The sequence below is a fragment of the Lygodium microphyllum genome, chromosome 25, assembly GCF_053477565.2.
Source record: "Lygodium microphyllum isolate KBCC chromosome 25, Lygodium_microphyllum_v1.1.10, whole genome shotgun sequence".
Classification (NCBI taxonomy): domain Eukaryota; kingdom Viridiplantae; phylum Streptophyta; class Polypodiopsida; order Schizaeales; family Lygodiaceae; genus Lygodium; species Lygodium microphyllum.
This window is the reverse complement of record NC_141159.1, coordinates 128,762,037-128,776,062: the sequence shown is the minus strand read 5'-3', so window position 1 is coordinate 128,776,062 and position 14,026 is coordinate 128,762,037. Positions and strand designations below refer to the sequence as shown.

The 14,026-nt window shown below is 40.9% G+C and overlaps 1 protein-coding gene across 4 annotated transcripts in view; it reads left to right on the top strand.

The window, feature by feature from the left end:
• The window catches only part of LOC148014732 (protein ARABIDILLO 1-like), an 83,122-nt gene extending 69,550 nt beyond the window's left edge, over window positions 1-13,572 (top strand). Inside the window, exons 8-13 of one of the 4 annotated variants that reach the window (XM_087666332.1) lie at window positions 10,857-10,920; window positions 11,578-11,753; window positions 11,984-12,205; window positions 12,295-12,379; window positions 12,539-12,714; window positions 12,928-13,572. In XM_087666332.1, coding sequence (XP_087522458.1) covers window positions 10,857-10,920; window positions 11,578-11,753; window positions 11,984-12,205; window positions 12,295-12,379; window positions 12,539-12,714; window positions 12,928-12,931 — 727 coding nt within the window. In that variant the 3' untranslated portion in view covers window positions 12,932-13,572. Of the gene's footprint in view, window positions 1-10,856; window positions 10,921-11,577; window positions 11,754-11,983; window positions 12,206-12,294; window positions 12,380-12,538; window positions 12,720-12,866 lie in introns of all 4 variants that reach the window. The other 3 variants (XM_087666331.1, XM_087666330.1, XM_087666329.1) reach the window with 3 other exon arrangements.
• Window positions 13,573-14,026: the final 454 nt, after the last annotated feature.

Sequence of the window (14,026 nt, the reverse complement as noted above, 5' to 3'; positions counted from 1 at the left end):
GTCCCCCCTGGGAAATAATAATGCATATCACTAAGTATCTTGCAAGTATCTGAAGATTCTCTGAACAAATTGTCAATGTATAGTTTGTGGGCTATGCATATACCTGCTCACCTAAAATACTGCATATTGAATGTTATGGCGTGTGTTGCAAAGATAAATAAGACAGCCATTAGCTTGGGTGTAAATTGCAACATCAGACATCTCTTCACCATTATGCATAGACAACTTTAAGCGTGGCTCCATAGGAGTGCATATAGGTTTGTAGTCTTGTACATTAAACCTATGTAGCAGCTTATCCACATACAGTGACAGTGACATGATGATACCATACTGATTTTGGGTGAATTGAATCCCCAAATAATAGTGTAGACAGCCCATATCTGACATAGCAAATGCATGTTTTAATTCAGCCTTGAAATTTACAATTTTTGCTTCTGAAGGTCCAACGAGCAACGCTACATAAAGAATGATAATTAGCAAGTCCTCCCCTTCATTCTTAATGTATAGAGTAGGAGCAGTTGGACTGTTTTTGAACTTTTGCTGGCCAAATATGCATCAATTTTAGAGTACCATGCATGAGGAGCCTGTTTGAGACCATAAAGAGCTTTGTTTAGCTTGCATACCATGTGCTTTTTCCCCTTAAACACAAACCTTGGAGGTTGTGAGACATAAATATCCTCATGAATGTTGTCTTAATGTCCAACTGATGTACCTTCCAACCATAATTTGCAGCCATAGCAATTACACATTTCACCGTACTCATACGGGATGTAGGAGCAAAAGTCTCTTCATAATCTATGCCCTTCTTTTGTGTGTAGTCTTTTGCTACCAACCGTGCTTTGTACCTGTCAATGGTATCATTAACCTTGTGTTTAAGTTAAAAAACCCATTTTGTGCCAATGGCCTTCTTGCCACATGGTAAGTCCACAAGATCCCATGTAGAGTTAGTGGCAATAGAGAACTCATCTTGTATGGCCTGCATCCAATGTATATCTTGTTGAGCTTCGTCCAAGGAAGTAGGCTCATCCTCATCCGATAGTGGGCTCATAAATACATGCTCATCACAATCATCTACTTTCGTAAAGTCAGCCAAATGGGCTCCCCTTGCATCACATGCTACATGTCTAGTAGCCCTTCTAGCGCGTTGAGCTAAAGGAGCATCCATTTCTCTCTCTTGGAGAGTTTGTAACAACCATCTCGGGACTGTTTTTGCTGCATTTACAGCAGCCTTTTCATGCTGTATTGCATCTTCCATTGCATGTGGTAAACCATCACAATACCCTATTGTTCAGGCACATATGGTCCAGCAATAGCTTGTTGTGTTATGTCTGTCCGGCCATTTACAGCAGGCTCGGACTTCAAAGAAAGTGGCAAGAGACCCTCAAAGACATCACCAATGTCATGAGTGACTGGCATTTGAAATTGATCATGTGAAAATGCAACATTTTCCACAAATATGACATCCCTATTGACAAAAACTTTCTTTGTGTGCGGGTCGTACAAGCGATAGCCCTTGCTTTCTGAACTATAGCCAATAAATATGTATTTTATGGCCTTGTCATCAAGCTTTCCATGAAGCTCTTTCGGAACATGTGCATAGGCTATGCAACCAAACATCCGAACTGTAGCGAGTGAATATGCATCTAACAACCTTGTCATCAAGCTTCCCAGGAAGCTCTTTCAGAATATGTGCATAGGCTATGCAATCAAACACCCGAAAGCAGTCAAACTTGGGTTTCTTGCCATGCTAAGCTTCAAACGAGGTGATTGTCTTTAGTGCCTTAGTGGGTGCACGATTCAACACATGATTTGCACATTGAAGGTCCTCTAACCAAAATTTATGAGGCAGCCCCTTGCTTTTGAGCATACAACTAGTCATCTCCATAAGAGTGCGATTCTTCCTTAAGCAATACCATTCTTTTGAGGAGTCATTCTAATAGTGGCTTGATGCATAATGCCATGATCAAGCAAATATGTCTCAAAAGCATGAGATATGTACTCCCCCCATCTATCCGTGCAAAGTGTCTGCACTTTCAAGCCAGTTTCAGCCTCAAGCTTTACAACAAGATGTTTAAAATGCATAAACATATCAGATTTTTCTTTCAGCCCATATACCATGTATACTGAGAGCAGTCATCAATAAATTTAGCAAAGTAAAGATGGTCTCCAAGTGCACGTGTCCTTATGGGACCACAAACATTAGAGTGAATAAGCTGCAATTTTCAGAGTGCATAATCCATCTCCCTGTCTCTGATAATGCATTTGTTATGCTCAAAGATGACTTGAAAGCCATGCTTGTTAAAAGTAGAGACATACAAGTTCTTTGGAATGGCAGACACAAACAAGACATGTAGAAGCATGAAGTCATAACCATTTGCAGCAGTAATAGTGACTGTCCCAATGCCACAAACATCTTAACTGTTGCTGTTCGTACATGTAACATGCTTCCGAGCAAGAGCTAAATGCAAATAGGAAAACAAACACTTCCTAGAAGTGATGTGCCTTGAAGCTTCACTGTCAAAATACCATGTTTGCTGCATTTCAGTAGCATTAAATGTTGAATCAACCATTGAAGAATCATAATTGTAAGTTAGAAATGCATAGTCCTCCACAAAGTTGGTTGAAGCATCACCATGAGTAGATTTGCTAGAGTTGATGTCTCTTAGATAGCCAAAACTGAGTCCTTTTTCTTCTCTTTGGCTAATCTCTTATGGCATTCATCAATATAGTGATCTAGCTTCTTGCAATAATGACATTTTCCCTTCTTTTTAGACTTTTCTATGCCTTGGATAGTCTTATTTGATGGCTGTCCAGCATTACCCTTTTGCTGATTTTTTGCATTTCGCTTGACTTTTCCTTTGTCTTTGAACTTAGAAAGCATAGCCACGTCTCCTGAACACAATGCAACATTTTGTTGAGTCTGTTTCTCTTGTAACAAGAAGCCTTCCAACTCCACAAATGTAAGGGACTGTTGTCCCCCCTCAAAGACAACATCAAAGAGATGTGGAAACCAAGATACGACTTTGGAAGAGAGTTAAGTGTGATGTTTACCAATTCAACATCCTAAATGATTTCGTCCACATTAAGCAGTTGCTGGCGTAAATCCTGTATGTGAGTAAGGTGATTTGTCATGCTATCACCTTCATCCATGCCCACAGTGGCCAACTCTCTATGGAGATAAGATATTTTGGCCTCGTTAAATGTTGTAAATATACACTCAGTACATCCCATGCTGGTTTTGGGTCTTGCAAGACTGGATGTGTGGAATGATCGATCTTTTTATTGACAATTCAAACAAGGAATAAATGCTTGGTAACCTCCGTGTATAGTACACGCACATTGTATATGTGAACACACCCTTTATGTGCCCTAAGTATAAATACATTTTATTCTTTGTGTACCAACACATTGTTGGTACACTCTAATCGACTCGTACCTTTCACTCTGCTTACACTCTCTCCAGCTGTCACACTCTAACACTCACTCCAGCTCTCTCTCTCTCTCCAGCTGTCACACTCTAACACACTCTCTCTCTCTCTCTCTCTCTCTCTCTCTCTCTCCCCGCTGTGCCTCCTCTTCATCAAAGCTCGCTATTTGACTCAATGCTCCAAGCAAACACAAGAATGAAGGATCTTATAGCTTGCTCGAAGATGTAGTTGAGCCAAGTCGAAGACACGTATTTCAAAGAGCTGATCAACACGAGTGCAACCCATGATTAATGTCATACAAAGGGAGAAGGCAGATCAAACGTGACAAAATAGGTCAAGCAAGAGAAGGTAAAGGCAACACTCCATTAACGGGAGCATTTAAAAAAAACACTTTTAATATAAATAAAAATTTCTCTCAAGTTTTTATTTCACAAAAACCACAAAATATCTAGCCAAAAACTGATACATAGTTGTGCATGTAAAAGTATTAGTATTTTTTTCTAAGTCATTTAACTCCCTTTGTTCTTGAAGGAGTCACTCAAAGCTTAACTATTAAATGGGATTATTTTTCTCAAAAGAATATACATAAATGATGGAAAGTTATGTACCTATATGTGTATTTCATAATCAAGTTCAAGTTCAAGATTAGAAGAAAGAAGACAAGGCTAAAGAAGCCTTATAGAGAAAAGCTCTTGGAAAGAAAGACAATGTTGTGCGTGCAAGTCTGGTCTGACCTGATACGATCAGCTGACGGGGCTGATGGTAGGCAGAAGATGTGATAGCTGGGCGACGGGAACGTGGACCCAGCGGTAGCTGTTCGTGATTGGGAAGCGGGCCTGGACTAGGCGCCTGCTATTGCGTATGGGCAAGACTCGAGGCGACAAACGTGACTTCTAGGAGGTGTTGTGTCGTGACGAAGGGGACGAGGGACCATTGTGGCGAATTGCCAACGGGCAAGCGACGACTGGTAGACGACCCAGCGACAGGTGATGTGTCAGTCGCTACGTGATGGGACCGCGGGTCAATGGACCCCCTTCCGTTGTTTTTTAGAATCAGAAATTCGTTTTTCTTTAAATGCCTTTATCCTCTTCCTTGACGGAGTTCACGGGTGGAAGCACATTTTCAAAATCTGTGCAAATTTGGCCAGAAAATTTGGGGCTTTTTTCAGATTTGATCTCATCTACGCCTGACAGTGGCATTCATGTCAGAAATTGCTGACATTGCGAGCGGTGACCTCAATTAATTTGAGGATTTTGCCAAATTTGTCGGATTTTCACTCTTTTAGGCAAAATTTCTTGACATTAGATCCGAGAAATTTGGGGCTTTTCATGTAGTGGCAAAGTTTTGCTCAGCTGGGTCAGACTGGTTGACATTTATGCAATTTTGGACTTGAAAATTTGGGGATCTGCGCAGAATTTGGTAAATTTCTGCATTTTTACCCGTTTGGTGGCTGGTTCATGTACAAACAGCAGAAATTTATTCCTGGTTGAGAAAGAACAATAGTGCATTTTGCTGGTTCAGCTTGTACTTTTGCAGATTAGTGCATTTACTCTTGTGTCCGTGATAAAATGGCTGCAACTTCTTCCAGTTCAGATATCAAGAGTTTGATGGAGATTAAACGGTTTGATGGTCATGGATTTGACCTTTGGAAAGACCGTATGCAAGGCATTTTGTTCCTAAAGGGTTGTGAGGATACTTTGTAGGAAGATAAACCCACATTAATGTCTGATCAGATTGGGCCAGAGTGAATAAAAAGACTGTGGCTTACATAAAGATGGATGTTACTAACGACATTCTGATAGACATTAAGGGTTTAGACACAGGTTATGCAATATGGGAGAAGCTAAAAAATACTTATGAGATCAGGTGCATTTAATGCGCAAGTTGGTGAATATGCAACTGGATGAGTCAAAGCCTATAGCTGAGCACTTGAGTGCATTTACAGGGATTCTAAATCAGCTCAAAGATGCAAATTTGGACTTTGATGATAAGTTGAGGGCGATCTTTTGGATCATGGCACTGCTTGACTCTTGGGAGACGTTGGTGGCTTCACTCAGCAATAACCCTAATCTCTTATATGATGGGGTGAGGGGTTCTATCTTGAATGAAGAAATTAGACGTATGTCTAGTGGAGAAGGCAGCAACTCAGCTTATAATATAAGAGGCAGGGCTGAAAGGAAAAATGCAAATGCAGGACACAGAAATAGGAGCAAGAGCAAAGGAAAGGATAAGAGTGACATTACTTGCTATCACTATGGCCGGAAGGGCCACAAGAAACTTGATTGCAAGTATTACAAGAAGGAACAAGAGAGAAAGAAGAATGCAGGAGATAAAAATAAGAAGGAAGAAAAGACAGATGCATCGGAGAAAACCAAAGTCAAAGAAAAGGTCAATGTAGCCTCTAGTGTGGTCGTAGAGGAGCTTTCAGATACAGAGGCTGATGTTTTATGCATAGCTGATTATGATGCCCTTGTATATCACATGCAGGATATGCAAATTACTAAGGCTGATGTGATTGATGCACTCTTGTCAGTTGATGATGTTGTCACTCAGACTTGGATTGTAGACTCTGGTGCCTCATTCCATGTGATTCCTTGCTTGGAGCGTTTTGCTATGTTCAATACAGGCAGTTATGGAAATATGTATTTTGGAAATAACCATGCTTGCAGCATTGATGGGATTGGCAGAGTACACTTGTCTTTAGACAATGGTCAAGAGCTTGTGCTAAAAGATGTCAGATATGTGTCTAGCATTAAAAAGAGTTTACTATCCGTTGGTCAGTTTGACTTGCATGGCTACACCACACTGTTTGGTGGTGGTTTGTGGAAAGTGAAAAAGGGGTCTATGCTGATTGCAAAAGGAACCGAGAAGAGCACTTTGTATTGTTTGCACTGCAAAGCCTTAAATGGCAAGTTTCTTGCAGTTGCTGAAATTTGCAGCCACTTGGAGTTATGGGATAAGAGATTAGGCCATATGAGCCAAAAAGGACTTGATGTCCTTACCTCTCTCTGAAGAGGGTTGATGGAAAAGGCTCTAAACTTGACTTTTGTAATGAGTGTCAATTTGGAAAGCAAATAAAAAATTCCTTTTACTTTGGTGTCTCTCGTAAGTCCAATGTCTTGGACTTAGTGCATTCTGATGTATGTAGTATCCCTGTGAAATCGTTGGGTGGTGCTGCATATTTTGTCTCCTTTATAGATGATTGTTCCAAGAAGATTTGGGTGCACTTGCTGAAAAAGAAAAGTGAAGTGTTTGCTGTTTTTAAAACTTTTCATGCATTTGTGACCACTCAGACAGGTAGAAAGTTGAAATGCTAGAGAACTGATAATGGGGGTGAGTTCACATCGACTGAATTCAAGTCCTTTTGTGACTTGCATGGTATTAAGAGGGAGCTTACAGCCCCTTACAGCCCTTCTTCAAATGGGGTGGTTGAAAGATATATCACTTTTGGGGATAGCAAATGGAAGATATGTAAGGGATCTAGGATTGTTGGAAGAGGTTCTAAGAGTGACACTCTGTATCAATTACTTGTACCTAGTGTGCGCGAGCATGTTGTTGCCATTATTGAGTAGCCAAGTGTGTCTTTGTGGCATGGCCTATTGGAGCACATGAGTCAAATTGGAATGAAAGTGCTTTGTTGTTTGGGTCATTTGTTGTGTTTGAGGTATGTTGATTTTGATCATTGTGATCATTGCATATTGGTAAGCATGCTCAAACATTACATAAAAAGTCTCTTTTGTTAAAATCTTCACCCTTAGAGTTGGTACATTTGATGTATGTGAGATGCTAGGGTTGTCTATAGGGGGAAATAAATATTTTATCACATTTGTTGATGATACCACATGTAAAATATGGGTTTATCCAATGTTGGGATGAGTGCGCAATGGGAATGCGAGTTACAAATGGAGCAGAAGTAGCGTTTAGTATGAGAGAGAGAGAATCCAAGGTGAGTGTATCGGTACGTAATGGTACACAAATAATAAAATATATTTATATGTCAGGGTACAAATAAGGGTAAGGGTGTGTTCACACCCGTATGAGTTTATACACATGGGGATTATGGGACTCTACACCCGAAGGGACTTCTACACTTGAAGGGACTTTACACACAACAACCTCCCACTTAAAGGCCCAAAGTGGTACCAACTCCCACTGCTCAGATGCAATGCTCATGTTGAGCCTTTGCAAGACTCTTAGTGAGAATATCGACATAGTTATCTTGGGATTTGACTCCCACTCCATGAATCTACTAATAACTCCCACTGCATGATCAATGTCAGGGTGAGTTCCAACCATGGCATACATCAAAGAACCACAAGCTGATGCATAAGGTATACCCTTCATAGCACTAGGAGTTGCATCATCCTTTGGGCAATCAACTTTACTAAGCTTTGTATGTGGCGGTAAAGGCAAATCAAGAGGCTTAGCATCAGCCATATTAAATCTATCAAGTCTTTGCTAATGTACTTGTCATGGGAGAGAAACAACAAGTACTGCCCTGTATCTCTTTTAATGCGCATGTCCAAAATGTGTTCGGTTGCCCCCAATCTTTCATTGAGAAGGCTAAACTCAGCTGCCTTTTAAGAGTATTCAAAGTACTCTTATGCTTTCCTGCAATGAGCATGTCATCCACATATAAGACCAGAACAATGAGACTTTCATCATCAGCCTTTTTAGTGTATGAGTAGTGATCTGCATGACTGCGTTTAAATCCATGGCTGAACATGAAGGTATCAAACCTTTTATACCACTGTGTCTAGGGGCTTGTTTCAGCCCATGTAAGGTGTGTTTCAACTTACAAACCAAATGCTCTTTCCTTGGAATAGCAAAACCTTCGGGCTGTTTCATGTATCGCTCTTCATCCAGGTCACCATCAAGAAAAGCAGTCTTCACATTCATCCGATCCACTCAAATTCCAAGGAGGCAATGAGAGCAAACAAAGCATGGAGCATGGTCATCTTCACCATTGGTGAAAAAACCTCTTGGAAGTATGTGCCCTCCTTCTGAGTATAGCCCTTAGCAGTCAGATGTGCCTTGTACTAGGGCTTCCCATCAATACATTTCACCTTATAAACCCATTTGTTACAGATAGCTTTTCCATCTTTGGGCAAAGGTACAAGCTCCCATGTGTTATTGGCATACATAGACTTCATCTCTTCTTGCATAGCAAGCTCCCACTTTCTCTTGTTTTCACATGGCTATGCCTCTCTAAATGTCAGAGGTTCACCTTCATCAGTCAATAAAATACAATCCAAAGATGGCTGAAACCGCTGTGGCAGTCTTCTGACACATGTAGACCTAACCCAATGATTTGTATTGTTAGGAAATGGGCCTACATCCTCAGGTATGTGCACACCATCACCCGGTGGCTGATTTTCAGCATTTTCTTGCTCTATAACCTGTTTTCAGCATGTTCTTCTTGCTGTCCTATTCCATCCTGTGCATCTATTTGTTGCCCATTATCTTTTGGCTGTAGCACAATAGATTGCTGCTCATTTTCAGCATCAAAAGGAATAGCATCTTCAGCTAATGGTTGCTGGATGGCTAGTTGTTAATGTTGAAATTTGACCTTTTTGTCAAGGTCACCCCGTGTAGCATTTATCATCAACTTTGCCTCATTAAATACTACATCCCAATTGCATACTATCTTCCTGCCTTGAGGAAGCCAAACTCCATAACCCATCTCTCCCTCATCTCCGTATCCCATGAAGTTGCCCGAGAGGGGTTTTTGAGCAAGTTAAATTAAAGGCTTCAATCAACAGAAAACTATCATGCATTTTGGCCTTATTTAACTCCACAAACACCACTTGAAGACAAACTATTTTTGAAAAAGGCATTTTATTCGGGATATTATGGAAAATGCCAAAAAATGCCCTATCTAAGGACATTTTGTGGGCATTTTCATCTTGATCGTTATCATCACTTTGCTCCAGCCATCAGCCATCACTCTCTCCTTGTTGTCCACATCCTCTCGAACAGCTGTTGCCTATTGCTTGGAGGTGTCAGCCTGCTCATCAATGACTGCTGCCAGCCTTTAGAAGCTGCTGCCCTGCCTAGAGGTGCCATCACCAGGCTGATTAGCCTGTTGGCATGTACCCCAGCAATGTCATCTTTGCTAGCAGTGTCCTGCCTGCGTTTTTAGGATAGCAGTCTACAGTTTGCTATTGCCAGATGTCCTCTGACATCATCTTTGCATCATCTGCTGCAGATTGGGTTGAGCTTCAGTCTGTCACCTTGTATTTGGTTCCTGGAGTCTAAATTGACATCGTTCTGCCTGGAGGACTGTGTTTCACTCTCTCCATTGCTGCCAGCACCATCATCATTCCCAAAGGACTGTTGCTGCATTTTGGGACTTGTCTCCAGTAAGAGATTCTCGGACCTGTTCTTTGCATCTTTGACACCACTCTTAGCTCTCCTTTGCCTCAGTCCTTGCACATGGAGCTCTGAGGCCCCTTGTATCATTCATCTATAAGTACTCTTATCTTGATAGGGCATACATAGATTGTGTTTATCGTGTGTCATATGTTTGCATTTCTTTGTGTTTGTCCTATCATTTGTTTACATGGGTAACTAAGAGGAGGGCATGTGAGTGATTGCAGCTTTCATATAGATTGATGTCATTGCCTTTTTGTTTTTTGTTTCTTTAAAATCATCGATGATTTAAATAAATGGTGCTACCACACTGGGGAACACAAAATGTTTTCCCAACTGTATGCATGTGTTACAGTGCATAATATAAGACAATAACAAGCTTACATATTGAAGGAATATCACAATACTGGATGTTCAGACTTCACACACACTTATCCTTTTATTTTAGAGCATAGATGAATAGAGAAAATTAGCACTATGGCTTGGCAATGGAAATCATGTAAAGGTGGCTCTCCTTGCGACAACACGGTCAATATTATAATACAAGAAGATGCATTTGAATCTCATGCTCTTTTTTTTGTCAAAATCATATTTTCTTCCATCTTTGATGGTATCCGAGCTTAATTCAGAATGCAAAGTTCTCAGCTCATGTGTATACTACTAGCCATGAGCAGTATCCTCTGATCTCCTGAATTACAAGCTTTGTGTAATGTGGGTATTCATTGCCATATGAAACAATATGCTCAAATGTTCAAAAGACTTCAATGTAAATCTATTAGGTACATCACGAGCCATGTGCAGCATCCTCTGATCTCCTAAACTGCAAGCCATATGAAACAGTATGTTGAAACGTTCAAAAGACTTCCATGAATTTGCCATCTTGCTTTCATTCTGTTGTAATAGAAAGCATGTACACAAGACTAGCAATTGTGAAGTAACAAAACTAACCCTACTGTATTTTATAGTTCATATGTAGAGTTTCTATGGGGAATTCATTAGTCTTATTTTTTGGGTTCTATTTCTGATTGGCTAAGATTTTTACGAAAACTTTTTCAGCATTGCGATTGGACGGGAAGGAGGGGTTGCACCTTTGATAGCATTGGCTGGTTCTGATGTAGAGGCAAGTAGTTTGCCACAGTAATTTCAACCATCTTAATGAATGTGTTGTTTAATGTTGTCTTGTCTCATTTAATGAGATATCTGCTGTAAGTACCTGTGCTTTGATGCCATAGAGGATATTCATATCTGGAGCATGCAAACAAGACTTGTGGTGTGTATGTAATTCGATACTATGGAGAGTGTTCATAATAAATGTTTGCAAGGAGCATATGACGTGTGCTGTTGGGCAGCAAACCTCACAATGTCCAGAATGTTGGTCCTAAACTCTAGGAACTCTGTAGGATGAAGTCTTCTAAGCTTATGAAGACATTCCTGGTGTTGAATGTTGTGCACTATGATCTTTAGCTATCTCTTGGGCAGAACAAGCTTCTTTATAGTAAAGTGACCTAGTAAATGGTGTTTGGGGAAGTTTATTATAAATAAAACACTTACCAAACAAACATTTCAGTTCTCCAAGTGCCAAAAGGATGTATAATGTATCAGAGCTCAAAGATCTCTGCTATCAGGACACACATTTTGTAATGCTAGTCCAAAGTGCTGTCCAAGGAACTCAAAGGTTACTTGTTCAAAAACAATTTGTAAGAATTCTAACATATATATAGGATAGAATAGCTTCAAGCCAGCGCATAGGTTTCATTGTAATGAGATTGTATTTCAGGATGTGCATGAGACTGCTGCTGGAGCTTTATGGAACCTTGCATTCAACCCTGGCAATGCTTGGCGTATTGTTGAAGAGGGAGGCGTTCCTGCCCTTGTGCAATTATGCTCATCTTCTGGCTCAAAGATGGCTCGCTTTATGGCAGCTCTGGCTCTTGCCTATATGTTTGATGGCAGGTTGGTGTTGTTTTTTGAAGTGCTTGTTGCTTGAAAGGAGCTAATGAGACATTTCTAGATAGGGAAGGCTTTCAATGATGTTGAATTGTGCAAGTGCAACCATAAAAAAAGGCCTACCCTTTCTTGCCCTCAAAATTATACATTTTTGGCTTTTGTTCAAGTATTTCTGTAAACATGAATGATGAAGCCACATGGATGCCCTCAAATCTTCTTTAGCTATTGATTTTCAGGATGGACGACCTTGCATCAGGGGCTACATTTTGTGAAAATATTGTAAAAAATGGTGGCCTAGATGGAGCTCGGCGACTTGCAATGCATCACATTGAATCATTTATTCAGGCATTCTCTGAACAGCAAGCACTGACGAATGCATCAACCTCTTGGACACCTGCTGTGCTAATGATGGTTGCTGATTCTGCACGAATACAGGAAGCTGGCCATCTTCGTTGCAGGTGCTCTGGAGTGTTCCACATACAGACCATTGATTTTTCAACTGAAGTGTACCTGATATTCTGTTGAAATTTCATACGGTGTGTTGCAGTGGTGCTGAGATTGGACGGTTTGTGAAAATGCTCCGAAATGGTTCACTAGTGCTTCGTGCATGTGCTGCTTTTGCTATCCTTCAGGTTCTTTCGGTGCTCCTGCTGCCCGCACCTTTATACTTTTTGCATGTAACAATTCTTTTGCTGCTTGTGACTGGTCATTATTATATTTGGGGGTGTGTGTGTACATGTATATTGAGACAGTAGTTAAGCTGCCTCTATTGAGAGTTGAATTGACTGCAGTTCACAATGCCTGGGGGAAGACATGCAGTTCATCATGCAAGCCTTCTCCACAAGGCAGGTGCAGGACGAGTCCTTCGAGCAGCTGCTGCTTCAGCAACAGGACCAGTTCAAGCGAAGGTGTTTGCACGTATTGTCCTTCGCAATTTAGAACACTGCTCTGCAGATGCTTTGACTCTGTAAGGTGCTATGTTCATGCTTAATTATGATACTCATGTGCTTGTTTTACCTGTAATGTGGCCAAAATTGATAGCTTGACTAAGCATCATCATGATAACCTGCTTGCAAGTTTCTTAATGATGAAAAATTGTAAATGGTACTCTTTATGTAGGGCTGAGGTCCGTTTGACATCCAAGCCTAAAAAGGGCTTCTCTGAATGTTTGCACTAACAGATGAGTGTCAACAAGGCATGGTGAGGGGACCATGTTTGGAATGCTCCATATACTTCTCTACAATGTAATTCAGTGTGTCACTCTATCCACCTGCAAATCTCTCTCTCTCTCTCTCTCTCTCTCTCTCACAGATGTCTATGTATATTTGTGAAATAGTGGCATTGCAATGTACGACCTGATCATAGGTTGGTAAAGGACACTTTGCTAGTATCATTGTCTCATCTCTCCCTTTCAAAACCGCCCTCCCAAAAAGGGAAATTTTAAAAAGAGAACTTTCAATGCTAAGGAGCTAGCTACTTCAGAAGGCTGGAATTGATATAGAATATATTCAAGTGAGTTCTTTACTAGAAGAGAACATCAAAAGGACTATGAGACATGCTATTTTAATCATTGTTTGCAGCTGCAAACATGCCTATAACTCTGGATAGAGGTTGAAGAAACAACATTTACAGCAATTTGAAAGGTTGTTACATGTTTTCGTTTCCTCAAATATCTTATTTGCCTAAGGGCGTTCTTGATTAGAAGAGGTAAAGGGGAACCGATAAATGGATACAATGGAGGAGTCATCATAGTGGATCTTAAAAGGTCACTATTTGTGCTTTTAAAAAAAAATTTGAGTACGTGGATTAGGCCACCACTTCATTCTTAATTATTCCCTCGGTTGTTTCAAGATAGCCAATTCTTATTGTTAACATTCATCGAAAGATACTTTAATGACCAAGGATAGTGGATCTGTAACATGCACCACCACACCCCCCCCCCCTTCTTTAATTGAAATTTTTTTAAGTTAGCTCAAAATTTTTAAACCCCCCCCCCTCTCTCCCTGCCGACAGCACGTCGGGGAGAGAGAGGGAGTGATGTGGTAGTTATAGGGGGCATGCAGCCCCCAGGTGGGAGGGGTGGCGGTCATGCCCACCTCCTTCCCCTCCCTCGTCTAGAGAGACTGAGCGGCCCCCCCGAGAGAGAGAGAGAGAGAGAGAGAGAGAGAGAGAGACACTCGAGCTCCCTTTTTGTTCCTTTGGGAGTATATCTTCATCATCAGGATATGCTCAGGTGGCATTGGAGTGCTAGAGTTCTGCAATCCCTGCACAAGAAGCAG